The 15,399-nt window shown below is 45.4% G+C and overlaps 2 protein-coding genes across 3 annotated transcripts; one reads left to right on the forward strand and one right to left on the reverse strand.

The window, feature by feature from the left end:
• The first annotated feature begins 675 nt into the window (after positions 1–675).
• On the forward strand, positions 676–6,939 carry Pex19 (peroxisomal biogenesis factor 19). Of its 2 annotated transcripts, XM_004671112.2 has the most exons (8): positions 676–759; positions 3,037–3,146; positions 3,558–3,723; positions 4,149–4,234; positions 4,842–5,003; positions 5,368–5,544; positions 5,764–5,808; positions 5,939–6,939. In XM_004671112.2, exons 1-8 carry the CDS (start codon positions 690–692, stop codon positions 6,020–6,022), a joined length of 900 nt encoding a protein of 299 aa, XP_004671169.2. In that variant the 5' UTR covers positions 676–689; the 3' UTR covers positions 6,023–6,939. The 2 variants fall into 2 exon arrangements, with proteins under 2 accessions (XP_004671169.2, XP_004671170.2); XM_004671113.2 differs by lacking the exon at positions 3,037–3,146.
• Positions 6,940–13,383: 6,444 nt separating this feature from the next.
• Positions 13,384–14,699, reverse strand: LOC123464451 (phosphatidylinositol 5-phosphate 4-kinase type-2 beta-like). The gene has a single exon (XM_045161570.1). The coding sequence runs from the start codon at positions 14,685–14,687 to the stop codon at positions 13,437–13,439; it is 1,251 nt and encodes a 416-aa protein (XP_045017505.1). The 5' UTR covers positions 14,688–14,699; the 3' UTR covers positions 13,384–13,436.
• Positions 14,700–15,399: the final 700 nt, after the last annotated feature.

Consider the following 15,399-nt stretch of genomic DNA (forward strand, 5'->3'; position numbering starts at 1 on the left):
AAGGCTCAGAGTCCATTGAGGAAGAGGTGGCAGAAAGAATGTAAGAGCCAAAGGAAGGGTAGGACTCCTTACAATGCTCCTCCAGACACAAAATGGCCTGGATATCCATGACCTCACAGTGCCTGATACTACCTACACAAGACCTTCATAATAGAAGGAAAAGATCATGACATCAAAATAAAAGACAGACTGAGACAGGGAGGGGATATGATGGAGAGTTGAGTTTAAAAGGGGAAAGTGGGGAGGAGGGCATTACCATGGGACATTGCTTACAATCATGGAAGTTGTCAATAAAAAATAAATTAATTTTAAAAATGAAAAATAAAAAAATAATATTAAAGAAGGGATGCGCCTTTAATCCCATGGGAGGCAGAGGGAGGAGGATCGCTGTGAGTTCAAGGCCACCCTGAGACTACTTAGTGAATTCCAGGTCAGCCTGGGCTGGAGCGAAATTCTACCTCAAAAAATAGTCCAGTGATGGAGCGCTTGCCTAGTACATACAGGGACCTAATTTGATCCCCAGCACCACAAAACAAAAACAAAACCACAGCTTGCTGTCCCTTTAAAAATGGCGGTTCCCACGGCCCATCGATCTTATTGGCTGCACGAGTCACAGGGGGTGGGAGCAGAGGCGGGGCACGCGGTGCCGTCTGTAGCTCCGCCCCCTATGGCAAGTCGGAGGCGGCAAGATGGCGGCTGCTGAGGATGGCTGTGGTGCTGGGGTCGAAGAGGACCAGGAGTTGGAGGAGCTTCTGGAAAGTAAGATCCTATGGTGGGAAGGGCCTGAAGGGGACCCAAGCAGGGAGTTAAGCGAGCTCGAGACATTCGGCGCGGAGCGGGAGAGGAGGTGTGACTGCGCCTCAGAAGAAAATCTCGGGTCACCCAGTGAGTCCCTCCGCCGTTGCGGGAGCCGGGTCGTCCGGTGGACTGCTGACCCGCTCAGACCCACAGTCTCGCTGCAGGGAGGCGGTTCACGACGCTCTCCAAACTTCCCTTGCTTTAGATGAGTAAGCTGTTTCTCAAGCCCAGGCTGGCCTCGAACCTCGGCCTCACTAGTGCAGTGATTACAGGGTTGAGCCACCACTGTGCGCTGTTTTAGAAGAGTTAATTTTTGAAATCTTCCCTCACAGTACAAGAATGCCAGTAAACTCGAAGGGTTCCCCCCTCCTTTTTTTCAAGGTAGGGTCTTTTAGTCCAGGCTGACCTGGAATTCACTAAATAGTCTCAGGGTGGCCTTGAACTCACATCGTTCCTCCTATCTCTGCCTCCTGAGTGTAGGCTTTCTTTTTTTTTTTCCTCTCTCCCAGTTCTTTCACCTTTCTTTACCAGGCCCTTAGTTCTTTCGTGTAAGCAGTTCCTGTAGATTCCCCTAACATTATTATTGTTATTAATACAGCTACTATTATTTGAAACAGGGTCTCATTGTAGCCCAGGCTGACCTTGAATTCACTATGTAGTAGAGGATGGCCTTGAACTCCTGAAATTCCTACTTCTGCCTCAAGACTAATATGCATCACTAAATGTGGAATCCTTTTTCTATATTTTGAGAAAGTAAGGATGAAGGGATGCCAGGGGAAAGACTATACATCCTTCTGAAAAGATGGAGGGAGTTCCGTTCTTCTTCAGTTGTCTTCCAGCCCAGAGTGAGGCCAGTGCCCTTTCCCTAGGCCTGGCAAGCAGAGTAGTTGTGACAACATAGGCTTTTCAGGACAGAGGTGAACCTGCTATCTGTTGCAGATCACAGCCATGTGGGCAGGAAGAAAACGAACAGAGACAATGAGAAGTGCCAAGTTACTGAACTGAAACAGGGTTATCTGCAGATGAGGACAGAGGGAGCTCCACGAGCATGTCGGGCAAGAACTAAATGGAGGATAACTTAAGACGCTTTCTTTGGGTTTTTTTTTTTTGTTTGTTTGTTTTTTTGTTTTGGTTTTTCGAGGTAGGGTCTCACTCTAGCCCAGGCTGACCTGGAATTCACTATGGAGTCTCAGGGTGGCCTCGAAATCATGGCAATCCTCCTACCTCTGCCTCCTGAGTGCTGGGATTGAAGGCATGCGCCACCATGCCCGGCTGCTTAAAACGCTTTAATAGCCCCCACAGACAGCATGCTGGAGTCACAGTTTGTACTAGTACTGGGACCAGCGGAAAGACGGGTAGGATGTCCTCTGCCACATTACTATTACCTTTAAGGCTTCAGAGTGAGTTCGAGGAGGGAAGGACATTGATGTCCTCTGAACCTGTTGGATACTTTTATGGGATTTTTAGGAAATTATGAGCATGTCTGTGGAGATCTGCCTGCAGAACATTTATTTATTTCGTTAGTTTTTTGAGGTAGGCTGTCATTGTAGCTCAGGCTGACTCAGAAGTCACTATATAGCCTAAATATTTTATTTTTTATTTATTGATTTGATAGAGAAAGAAGCAGAGAGACAGAGACAGAGAGACAGAGAGAAAATGGGTGCACCGGGATCTCTAGCCACTGCAAAAGAACTCTAAATGCATGTGCCAGCTTGTGCATCTGGCTTATGTGGGTCCTGGGGAATTGAACCTGGTCCTTTGGTTTTGCAACAGGCAAGTGCCTTAACTGCTAAGCCACCTATCTCTGTAGCCCATATATTTTTTAATTTTTTTTTTTTTTTGAGGTAGGGTCTCACTCTAGCTCAGGCTGATCTGGAATTCACTATGTAGTCTCAGGGTGGCCTCGAACTCATAGTGATCCTGCAGAACTGCTTTTAATCCTCTCCTTCCAGCTCTAAGATTAACACTGGCTCCCGCCTAAAGGCCTTCTTCCCAATTGAGCACAATAAATTAGATGATCCTGAGGGAAGTGGGAAATCTATTGATCAGTGGATGAGGAGGGAGAGACTCCAAAATGAGAGAGAGAAAGAAACAGAGATAGACAAAGAGAGAAGTTGAGGAAAGCTGGCACTTGATAAGATCATTTTCCTAATACTATGCTCAGAAATCACCCACCATTCCATTCCATTCCATTCTCATCCCTCCCCAACATACACGCCATGTCTCTTGTCTCTGAAGGTGCTCTTGATGATTTCGATAAAGCCAAACCCTCCCCAGCACCCCCTCCTACCACCTCGGCCCCCGGTGCTTCGGGGCCCCAGAAGAGATCGCCAGGAGACACCGCCAAAGTATAAATTCTGTCCCCTTAAGGGAGAGGGAGGGGAGGGGCATACAGCTGCCAGCCAGGGTGGGGTGGGGCCCTATGGGCCCAAGGGGAGGGTGGGGGTGCCTTTGCCTCACATTGCTGAGTGCTCTCTTAGGCCTCAGTCCTTATGAAACAAGGACTTGAGGTTGAGTGGCAGGATCTCAAGGAGGTTCTTAGAGAAAAGCGTGGTGGGTTGATGTGCCACCACCTCACAGTTTTCTCTTCATGGCCAGATTCCTTTCTTGCTGTCCTCAATGGGGAAGAGTAGATAGAATGTCTCGTGGAGATGACTGGGGGGGATGTTTGATTTTTCAGAACTGCTGCCTGAGTTTACCTCAGAGGCCAGTACAGTGTGATTCCATAGAGATGCATTTTGGCTACCTCTCCCCTGCAGGATGCCCTGTTTGCCTCCCAAGAGAAGTTTTTCCAAGAACTGTTCGACAGTGAACTGGCTTCCCAAGCCACTGCAGAGTTCGAGAAGGCCATGAAGGAGCTGGCGGAAGAAGAGCCCCACCTAGTGGAGCAGTTTCAGAAGCTCTCAGAGGCTGCTGGGAGAGTGGGTAAGGAGACCCCACAGGAAAAGACATACCTGGACACACCTCTTAAGTCTTGTTGCTTGAGAATACTAGTATTCTCAGTAAAATTGATAGCAGCCATGATGTCATAGCCATGGGGTGGGGTGAGGCAACAGGAAGAGGTTTGGGAATCCTGCTTATGAAAGGGAAGAGATGTGAGAAAGTAATAGAAAAGATTACACAAAACCGACCACTTTAAAGATAGTGAGTGATATTGTGGGTGCCACTGTGGAGAATAAACTGGCAGGCTATCCATTTAGATTTATCAAATGACTGAAGATAATCATAGAGTAGTCAAAGATTTGAAGTGATTTACTAGTAAACGCTTCATGCCTAAGCTGGTAATCAGCTGTCTAGACACGTGAACAGTGAACACCCTAGGTAATTCTGGTTCTTTTGATCTCCTCTAGGCAGTGATGCAAATTCCCAACAAGAATTCACCTCTTGCTTAAAGGAGACATTAAGTGGGCTAGCCAAAAATGCCAATGACCTTCAGGTAAGGGGGAAGAAAATGGGGTCCACTCCCAGATATATTTACAGGAGTCTCAAAAGACAGATGTGAGCTGGTCTTGGTGGTGCACGCCTTTAATCCCAGCATTTGGGAATCAGAGGTAGGAGGATCACCCTCAGTTCAAGGCCAGCCTAAGACTACATAGTGAATTCCAGGTCAGCCCAGGCTAGTGTGAGACCCTACCTCAAAAAAAAAAAAAAGGACAGGTCCTCTTGGGTATTTTTCCAGGTCTGTCCTTGCCCTGCTCTTGTGTTACAAACAAATCTAGACAGTCCTTCCCACCTGAAAGGGTAGTGAACATCCCAAATTGTTTTTTTTTTTTAAATATTTTTTTTTTTGTTGTTCATTTTTTTATTTATTTGAGAGCGACAGACACAGGGAGAAAGACAGATAGAGGGAGAGAGAGAGAATAGGCGCGCCAGGGCTTCCAGCCTCTGCAAACGAACTCCAGACGCGTGCGCCCCCTTGTGCATCTGGCTAACGTGGGACCTGGGGAACTGAGCCTCGAACCGGGGTCCTTAGGCTTCACAGGCAAGCGCTTAACCGCTAAGCCATCTCTCCAGCCCCCCAAATTGTTTTTTGTCCTGAATAGAACTCAGGCATGTCAGAAGAGGAGCTGACCAAGGCCATGGAGGGGCTGGGCATGGACGAGGCTGATGGAGAAGGGAACATCCTTCCCATCATGCAGAGCATCATGCAGAACCTGCTGTCCAAGGACGTGCTGTACCCATCACTGAAGGAGATCACAGAAAAGGTGTGTGGATTTCGGCTTCTGCCCTTTCTTCTCACTCTCCCAGTCCATCAGCTCAGAACCACAGAGAGTAACTTGAGTGTATACCTTTAAGGGGGAAAGCAGCAAAGAACAGTACTCAGAAGAGACCACATATGGCTCAAAGTCTAAAATGCTTACTACCTAGCAAACAGAAGTTATTTGCTAATCTCTAGTGACCAAAACACTAGTGTAGCCAGGGACACTGTTGCCGTCACTGGTACTGTTTATGACAATCTGGCTTGCTGAGCTTTTGCATTCTACATTATCTTTTTCTCTTCGCATTCTAAGTATTGTTCTCTTTTCCTTTTCCTACTCACTCTTTTTCCATCATTCTCTGTCTTCTTAGTATCCAGAATGGCTGCAGAGTCACCGGGAATCTATTCCTCCAGAGCAGTTTGAAAAATACCAGGAGCAGCATAGCGTCATGGTCAAAATATGTGAGCAGTTTGAGGCAGAGACTCCCACAGACACTGAGGCTACTCAGAAGGCTCGTTTTGAGATGGTGTTAGATCTTATGCAACAGGTAAGGCCTCCTTTCACTGCCTTCCCACTGGTGCTGTCCTCTGAGGAGTTATCTGGAGGAGAGGTCTCTGGGAGGGATGCTGCCTCCACTGCCCAACCTAGGGAGAGCACAAGAGGCCATATACTATGGTCAGAAGGAAGCAGAGCTCACTGATCAGATTCCTCCTCGTCTGACTTCTTACATTGTTTTCCATGGGTTATTTTTATTTTTATTTTTCAGCTTCAGGATCTGGGCCATCCTCCAAAAGAGCTGGCTGGGGAGATGGTAAGTCTACATCCTATATTTTAACCCATGCCCAGTTTGCAGAACCCTATAACTTCTCGTTAATCCACATAAAGTGATGGTCTGACCTTAATTATGAGCAGTTATCTGAGTGCCTTCATCTCTTCTCCAGCCTCCTGGCCTCAACTTTGACCTGGATGCCCTCAATCTCTCGGGTCCACCTGGTGCTGCTGGCGAACAGTGTCTGATCATGTGAAATACACTTTCCTCCCAGCTATGGGGAATATCCAGAGTCAGCAGAACCATTGGAAACTGAGGCAGGAGTGTTGTCCATGGGAGCTGTCTGCCCACCACAGACACTATTATCTCATTCAAGACCGAACCATGCCAGCTGAGGCTTTTCCTGTTACTCAGAACAGGGTCTTTCCCTCGGGCCATTCCTGTGATTCTTGCTCCATTGTGGTTTCTGCCGCAGTAATGTGATACATAGCCACAGCAATGTTCACCTTTACTCCCGGGGACTTTGTGCCTTGTTTCTACTCCCCCTTGATCTGGATAGTAGGAGCTAAGTCATGGGAATCCATACTTCTTAGGCAGGGCCTCTAGGAATGAGAAGAAATTTAGCCTGGGTTGGGGCTGTAATTCTGTCACCATGCCCTCTTGCCTTCAGATAGACCATGCTCTGTTCTCTGAAGGGAAAGAAGTTTTGCACTTAATCACAGTAGGGTTGGAAGAGAAGCCCTGGGCTTTTCTTGTGCCAAGGTGCTGAGCCTTCAACTCCCTGTGCCAGCTTGAGAACTCAAGTTGATACCCTTGCTGGGTGATTTGGGTGACTGTAGCCCCTGACCAACTGCTCTGTCACCTCCTCTCTTTTGAAATTCTTATTTATTCCAACTCTGTGATCCAAAGCTGTGATAGAGGAAGGCCTATCTGGTTTCCCTCATCTAGTACCTCCAGCATTCTCAGTAATTCCTTCCTGCAAATACATAATTGTACTTAGTGTCAGGTCTAATGAATGAATGTTCTCTCTACCCCGCATACATTTGATTTAATTGAGACAACAGATTCCCTACAATCCTTGGTTCAGGAAGGTGCTTGGGAAAGGGGTGTAGCCTGGGTCCTTTTTCCTGCCGGCCCCTTGGGGCATTATCTAATAAATATTCTAAGCAAGGAGTATGTCCTGTTTTTCATCTAGGTTTGGTTCTGATCTTCCTTAGTGTCTACAAGCTGCAGAGTGGGCAATGTTAGGAGATAGTTTTGTGACATACTGGCCTCCACTACCAACCTACCAGCTCGGTCCTCTAGCTCAGTCCACCGCAGCTGGCAAAGGAGACTCCTCAGCTCCTGTCATTTCAGCCTAAAAAGCCCTTTAATTGGTAAAATATTATTTTATATTATAACTTAGTTTGAATGATATTTAACATAGTTTGTAAATTATCTGTCTGATCTGACCTTGACTGTTTGGCAGATACTTTGGTTAGCCTATCTAGCTGTCTTGGTTCACTTGGAAAAGAATTTGCTAAAGCAAGTTCACATTCATCATGAGTCACTTTCAGTTCCTGATATGCCACTTTCTGTGATATTAAAACTTTTTTGGTTGTTGTTTTTTTTTTTTCGAGGTAGGGTTTCACTCTAGCCCAGGATGACCTGGAATTCACTAGGGTGGCCCCAGACTCACAGCAACCCACCTACCTCTGCCTCCCTAGTGCTGGGATTAAAGGTATGTGCTGCCATGCCCGGCAAAACTTTCCATCCCTTAAGACCGCACATACTGTGGTGTGAAAGGGAGGAAATGTTCTTGAGGCCTCAGGCTGTTTGGGAAAACCCAAATAGCACATTTTACCTTAACGTGGAAGATCCTAAGCCAGAAGGAGACTACTCTTCTGAGAAATGGAAGAAATGTGAGCAGAATTATAATAATACAGGGCCTCAGTGCTAGTATCTCTCAAAGCTCTGGTCAAAAACTCAAGGAGATGGGCTGGAGAGATGGCTTAGCTGTGAAGGCATTTGCCTGCAAAGCCAAAGGATCCTGGTTGGACTCTCCAGGACCCACGTAAGCCAGATGCACAAGGGGGCGCATGCATCTGGAGTTCATTTGTAGTGGCAAGAGGCCCATCCTCCCTCCCCCCCCCACTTCTTTCTCTCGAATAAATAAATAAAAACTCAAGAAGAGGGCAGAGATGGCTTCATGATCAAGGTGCTTGCCTGCAAAGCCTAAGGATCCTGGTTCTCCAGAACTAATGTAAGCCAGATGTACTTGGTGGTGCATGTATCTGGAGTTCGTTTGCAGTGACTGGAGGCTCTGGTGCGCCCAGTCTCTCTCTGCCTCTTTCTGTAATAAGTAAAATATTTTTTAAACACTCAAGAAGAATAGAGAAGGAAAAAGTGTCCTCCCTGTGGTATCTTGTGCTTAGTGCCATGTCATTTTCCCTTTATAAATTCTGATAATCTGATCAGAGCCTTCAAATATCCAAAAGAAGCCATGATCCACTTTAGTTTTATTTCCATGACTCTTTCATTTTTATTTTAGTTAAACGTGAGCAATTTGCCTTGGATGTGTTGTATTTGGGGTTTTTTGTTTGGTTGGTTGGTTAGTTTTTTGAGGTTTTGAGGTTGGGTCTCACTTTAGCCTAGGCTGACCTGGAATTTACTCTGTAGTCTCAGGGTGGCCTTGAACTCATAGTGATCTTCCTTCCTCTTCTGGGATTAAAGGTGTGTGCCACCACACCCAGCTCATGCTAGTTTGATAGCACCTTAATTATCCAGTTTATGCTCAACAGGTTAAACCCACTGCAGTGTCAAATACTTTCAAAGGTTTTGAAATACTCAGTTTCTGATTCCTAATGTTATAAGATAGTGCAACCAGGTAAAAGAATAACCAAAAACTTCACAGGAGTAATGCTGCTCTGGGCATCTCTACAGGTCTCAGGTAAACATGTATTTATATACTTAAGTTCTCCCATATGAAGGTCACTATGAAGAACTTACTCAGCATCAAAAATGTCTTATTATACAGCCTTTCTGGAGAGATGGCTTAGCACTTAAGGTGTTTGCCTGCAAAGCCATAGGAACTTGGTTTGATTTCCCCAGGACTCACATAAGCCAGATAGATGCACAAGGTGGTGCATGTGTCTGGAGTTCATTTGCAGCAACTAGAGGCCCTGGTACACCCATTCTCTCTATCTGCCTCTTTCAATCTAAATTTAAAATTTTATTTAAAAATATTTTAAAATAACTAAGCTGGGTATGGTGATACACACCTTTAATTCCAGCACTTGGGAGGCAGAGGTAGGAGGATTGTTGGGAGTTTGAGGCCACCCTGAGATGACCTAGTGAGTTCCAGGTTAGCCTGGACTAGAATGAGACCCTACCTCAAAAAATCAACAACAAATATATAAAACTATGGGGCTAGATAGAAGGCTCAGCAGTTAAAGGTTCTTGCTTGCAAAGCCTAACTGCCTAGATTTGATTCCCTATACAGAAAGTGGTGTATGGGTCTGGAGTTTGTTTGCTTGGCAGGAAGCCCTTGGCATGCCCATACTCACTTCTGTGCTTCTTTCTGCCTGTCTCTCAAATAAATTTAATCATATATATATATAAAATTTTTTATTTCTTTTTTTTTTTTTTTTTTCGAGGTAGGGTGTCACTCTGGCCCAGGCTGACCTGGAATTAACTATGTAGTTTCAGGGTGGCCTTGAACTCACAGCAACCCTCCTACCTCTGCCTCCTGAGTACTGGGTGCTGGGATTAAAGACGTGCACCACCACGCCTGGCTTTATAATTTATTTTATTAAATATTACCCGGGCATGTTGGCTCACACCTTAATCCCAGTACTCAGGAGGTAGGAGTAGGAAGATTGCCATGATTTTGAGGTCATCTTGAGACTACAGAATGAGTTTTGTGTCAGCCTCGGATACAGTGAGACCTTACCTCAAAAAAAAAAAAAAAAAAAGGCAGCAGGGAGTGGTGGTACACACCTTTAATCTCAGCACTTGAATTCATACAGAACTTTTTTTTCCCCAAGGTAGGGTCTCACTCTAGCCCCGGCTGACCTGGAATTCACTATGTTGTCTCAGGATGGCCTCGAACTCACAGTGATCCTACCTCTGCCTCTCAAGTACTGGGATTAAAGGCATGCGCCACCACACCCAGCTTTCATATATACAGAACTTAAAAAAAAAAAAATTATTTGAGCGATTGGGTGTACCATTGCAAACAAACTTCAAACACATGCACCACCGTGCATCTGACTTACATGGATCCTATGGTATCAAACCTAGGTTCTTTAGCTTTGCAGGCAAGTACTTTAACTACTAAGCCATCTCTCCTGCCCCCTCTGTTTGTTTGTTTTTTTTTTTTTCTAAACATTTTTTTTTTAATTTTTATTTATTTATTTATTTGAGAGCGACAGACACAGAGAGAAAGACAGATGGAGAGAGAGAGAATGGGTGCGCCAGGGCTTCCAGCCTCTGCAAACGAACTCCAGACGCGTGCGCCCCCTTGTGCATCTGGCTAACGTGGCACCTGGGGAACCAAGCCTCGAACCGGGGTCCTTAGGCTTCACAGGCAAGCGCCCAACCGCCAAGCCATCTCTCCAGCTCTTTTTTTTTTTTTTTTTTTTTTTGTTGTTTTTGGTTTTGTTTTTTCAAGGTACGGTTTCACTCTAGCCCAGTCTGACCTGGAATTCATTATGTAGTCTCAGGGTGACCTCGGACTCAGCAATCCACCCACCTCTGCCTCCCAAGTGCTGAGATTGTGTGTGTCTTGTTCTAGCCCAGACTGACCTGGAACTCACTCTAGTCCCAGGCAGGCCTTGAACTCACCGTGATCCTCCTACCCATGCCTCAAGTGCTAGGATTAAAGGTGTGCCACCATGCCCAGCTCATACAGAATTTATGATGGGGCTAGAGGGATGGCTTAGTGGTTAAGGTGATTGCCTGCAAAGCCAAAGGACCCATGTTCGATTCCCCAGGACCCACATTAGCCAGATGCACAATGGGGTGCATGCATCTGGAGTTTGTTTGCAGTGGCTGGAGGCCCTGGTGTGCCCATTCTCCCTCTTTTTCTGTCAAATAAATAAATAATAATGAAATATTTTTAAAAAAGAATTTATGATGTCCTACAGAGACTGGGAATAGAAGGAACATATCTCAATATAATAAAGGCTATTTATGACAAGCCTACAGCCAACATATTACTAAATGGGGAAAAACTGGAAGCTTTTCCACTAAAATCAGGAACAAGACAAGGGTGTCCACTGTCCCCACTTCTATTTAATATAGTTTTGGAAGTCTTGGCAAGAGACACACATAAAAGGGATACAAATTGGAAAGGAAGAAATCAAGTTATTATTTGCAGATGACATGATTCTATACATAAAGGACCCTAAAGACTCTACTAGCAAGCTGTTAGAGCTGATCAAAACCTACAGCAATGTAGCAGGATACAAAATAAATACACAGAAATCAGTAGCCTTCCTATATGCTAACAACAAACACACAGAGGATGAAATCAGAGAATCACTCCCATTCACAATTGCATCAAAAAAAATAAAATACCTTGGAATAAACCTAACCAAGGAAGTAAAGAATCTATACAATGAGAACTTTAAAACACTCAAGCGAGAAATTGAAGAAGACACTAGAAAGTGGAGAAACATCCCTTGTTCCTGGATTGGAAGAATCAATATCGTGAAAATGGCAATCTTACCTAAAGCAATCTACACATTTAATGCAATCCCTATCAAAATTCCAAAGGCTTTCTTCATGGAAATAGAAAAAACAATCCAAAAATTCATTTGGAATCACAAAAAACCTCGAATATCTAAAATAATACTGAGCAACAAAAAAGAGGCTGGTGGTATCACCATACCTGATTTTAACCTATACTACAGAGCCATAGTAACAAAAACAGCATGGTACTGGCACAAAAACAGACATGTAGATCAGTGGAACAGAATAGAGGACCCAGATGTAAGCCCAAGTAGCTATAGCCACGCGATATTCGATAAAAATGCCAAAAATACTCATTGGAGAAGAGACAGCCTCTTCAGCAAATGGTGTTTTGAAAACTGGATAAATATCTGCAGAAGGATGAAAATAGATTCTTCTCTCTCTCCATGCACAAGAATTAAGTCCAAATGGATTAAAGACCTTAACATCAGACCGGAAACTTTGAAACTGCTAGAGGAAAAAGTAGGGGAAACCCTTCAACATATTGGTCTTGGCAAAGACTTTCTGAATACAACCCCAATTGCTCAGGCAATAAAACCACAGATTAACCACTGGGACCTAATGAAATTACAAAGATTTTGCACCGCAAAGGACACAGTGAAAAAAGCAAAGAGGCAACCTACAGAATGGGAAAAAATCTTCGCCAGCTATATATCTGATAGAGGATTAATATCTAGGATATACAAAGAACTCAAAAAGTTAAATAATAAGGAATCAAACAAGCCAATCAAAAAATGGGCTATGGAGCTAAATAGAGAGTTCTCAAAGGAAGAAATACGAATGGCATATAAGCATCTAGAAGTGGCACCTTTAACCCCAGCACTCAGGAGGCAGAAATAAGGGAATCACTGTGAGTTCGTGAATTTGAGACCCTACCTTAAAAAACAAAACAACAACAAAAATTGAGCAGAAGCCAGGTGTGGTGGCGCACACCTTTAATCCCAGCACTCAGGAGGCAGAGGTAGGAGGATCGCAGTGAGTTCGAGGCCACACTGAGACTCTGTGGTGAATTCCAGGTCAGCCTGGGCTAGAGTGAAACCCTACCTCAAAAAAAAAAAAAAAAATAAAAGAGCAGAGGGCTGGAGAGATAGTTCAACAGTTAAAGCACTTACCTTCAAAGACAAATGAGCTGGGTTCAATTCCCTGGTACCCACATAAAACCAGATGCACAAAGTGGTACATGAATTTGGAGTTCATTTGCAGCTGCTAGAGGCCCTGCCATGTCCATTTCCTCTCTTCTCTCTATTTCTGCTGGCAAATATATATATATATTTTTTAATGTGTGAATTGTATGTACATGAATTATAGCTTAATAAAGATTTTTGTTGTTCAAGGTAGGGAATTGCAGTAACCCAGGCTGACCTGGAATTCACTATGTAGTCTCAGTGTGTCCTTGAACTCACAGCAGTCCTCCTACTTATGCCTCCCCAGTGCTGGGATTAAAGGCCTTGTGTCACCATGCCCAGCTCCTAGTAGCACTTTTTGGTTTTCCTGAGACAGGGTCTCTCTCCAAGCCAGATTTTCCTGGAACTTGATATGTACCTGAGACTGGCCTTGAAGTCATGAGGTTATCCTCATGCCTCAGCCTCCTGAATGCTGGGGTTACAGGCATGAGGCCCCACTCTTAGCTTCAATAAAGCTGTTTGTTTTTGTTTTTTAAAGTGTCTTTGGCTATCAGGTCTGTTTATAGCTTGAAAGAGAAGCTAGGTTTTCTAGAAATAGACTTGGGGGGCTGGAGATATGGCTTAGCAGTTAGAGTGCTTGCCAGCAAAGCAAAAGGATCCAGGTTTCATTCCCCAGTATGCACATAAAGTCAGATGCACAAGGTGGTGCATGAGCTTGGTGTTTGCAGGAGCTAGAGGCCCTGGCACACACATTCTCTCCCGATCCCTGACCCCGTATCCAGCAGTCTGGCTCTGGCTGAAAGTAGAAGAGAACTACGTCAGGATGTTGGACATGAACTCATTGAAGCGTTTTGAGTACTGCTCTGGGTTCACAGTTGAAATCTCAGCCCCTGCCCCATGTTTCACTGTTTTGGCAGCATGTGCAGCTTTCTTCTTAGTATCATAAGGTGTGAGGATATCAATGATGGCCATGAAGTAGACCTCCTTCTTGGGGGCACTTTCATGGCTTTTCATGGCGTACACATCAACAGAGGGGTCAAATTCGCCAGGACCAAAGAACCGGGGAAAGCTGAGGAGGTTGCCAGGGCTGTCTGGAGGTGTACCATAGGAGCAGAGCAGACTGCTGCCCACCCCGTCATTCTCACACTCCTCCTCCTCTGCCCGCTCCTCCACGTCCATCTCCTCCTGCTCAGCCCGGTCTACATCATGGATGCCCACCAGCAGGCTGTAGTCCATGATCTTCAACTGGGCCAGGAACTCAACATCCCGCTTCAGCTTCTCCAAGAAGTTCTTTTTACTCTCCTCTCCCACGTGAAGCTTCTGTCCCTCATTGAGGAAGTCATTGTCTTTAAATGTTGGTAAGTCCTTAGCCTTCTCCTTGTCACTCGCTTCTCTGGCGACAGTAGAACCCTTGAGGTCATATTTGCGGTGTACAGTAAGTCGATGGCTGAACACATTCCTGGTGACCACCATGTAGGTTTCCACACCATCTACAGTCAGGCGGTACATGCCCAGGAACTGCGGCAAAAGGGTGTTGCCATGACACTCCACTATGAACTGGTGGTATTTCTTTAGGATGTTGTGCATCTCAGCTACATCTTCACTTGACACAGTCTTGATGACAAAACGCCGGTCGTAGGTGGTGAGGAAACGTGTGCCACACCGGCCTTGGCTATCACTGTTGATGGGGGCACTGCGTGTCACGGAGTTCTGATAATCCTGATCATCAATCCCGAACCTTTCCCGCAGGTTTCGGAACACCATGGGGCAGTACTCCTTGAACTTGAAGTGGCTAGGGAGGTTCTCCTTATTGAAGAGATGATTGTCCACCTTGATCTTGCTGTAGGCTTTGAAATCATCTGGCATTAGCATCACAGGGACAGGGACATTGCTCAGCTCATTGATCGTGTGGTTCACCCCCCACATCAGGACGCTGAGGATCGGCTCGCTGGCCCGGAATAGCTTCACTTTCTGGCACACGAAATGCTTCTTCTTGGTCTTGGTTTTGCTGGCGCTGAGCGGCGCCACCGCCACCGCCGTGGTGCTGGTGCAGTTGGACGACATGCCCGGGGCGGCGGCGGCGGCGAAAGGGGGGGGTGGCGGAGACAGCACACGAACAAGCGGCCCCTAGGCCTCCCCCGAACCGATCCCCACCCCCGCTGCCTCCCCTGGCACACACATTCTATCTGCCCCCTCAAGTAAACAAAATTTAAGAAAGAAAAAAAGATGTAATAGTTATTATGTGGGTAGTAGTTTAGACTCAATGGGAACAATCACATAAGAGGAACATGTGGAATAAAGAAGAGATCCTAGTAAGTAATCAGAGATATAGTTAGATTCATAAAATATATTGTAACAAAGATCAGTAGAATTCAGCATCCTAGAGATGGTTATCACAATCTCAAAAATTTTTTTCAAAATACAAAATTTTTCATTTGAAAGCTGGGCGTAGTGGTGCACGCCTTTAATCCCAGCACTTGGGAGGCAGAGGTAGGAGGATCGCCATGAGTTCGAGGCCACCCTGAGACGCCACAGTGAACTCCAGGTCAGTCTGGGCCAGAGTGAGACCCTACCTCGAAAAACCAAAATACATATATATACATTTCATGTGAAAGAGTGTGTATGGGTACATAGGGCCTTTGTCCACTGCAAATGAACTCCAGATGCAGGTGCAACATTGTGCATCTGGCTTTACGTGGGTACTGGGGAATTGAACCCAGACTAACAGGCTTTGCAGGCAACCACTTTTAACCACTGAGGCATCTCTCCAGCCCCC

The sequence above is a fragment of the Jaculus jaculus genome, chromosome 1 (assembly GCF_020740685.1).
Source record: "Jaculus jaculus isolate mJacJac1 chromosome 1, mJacJac1.mat.Y.cur, whole genome shotgun sequence".
In the NCBI taxonomy this organism is placed as follows: domain Eukaryota; kingdom Metazoa; phylum Chordata; class Mammalia; order Rodentia; family Dipodidae; genus Jaculus; species Jaculus jaculus.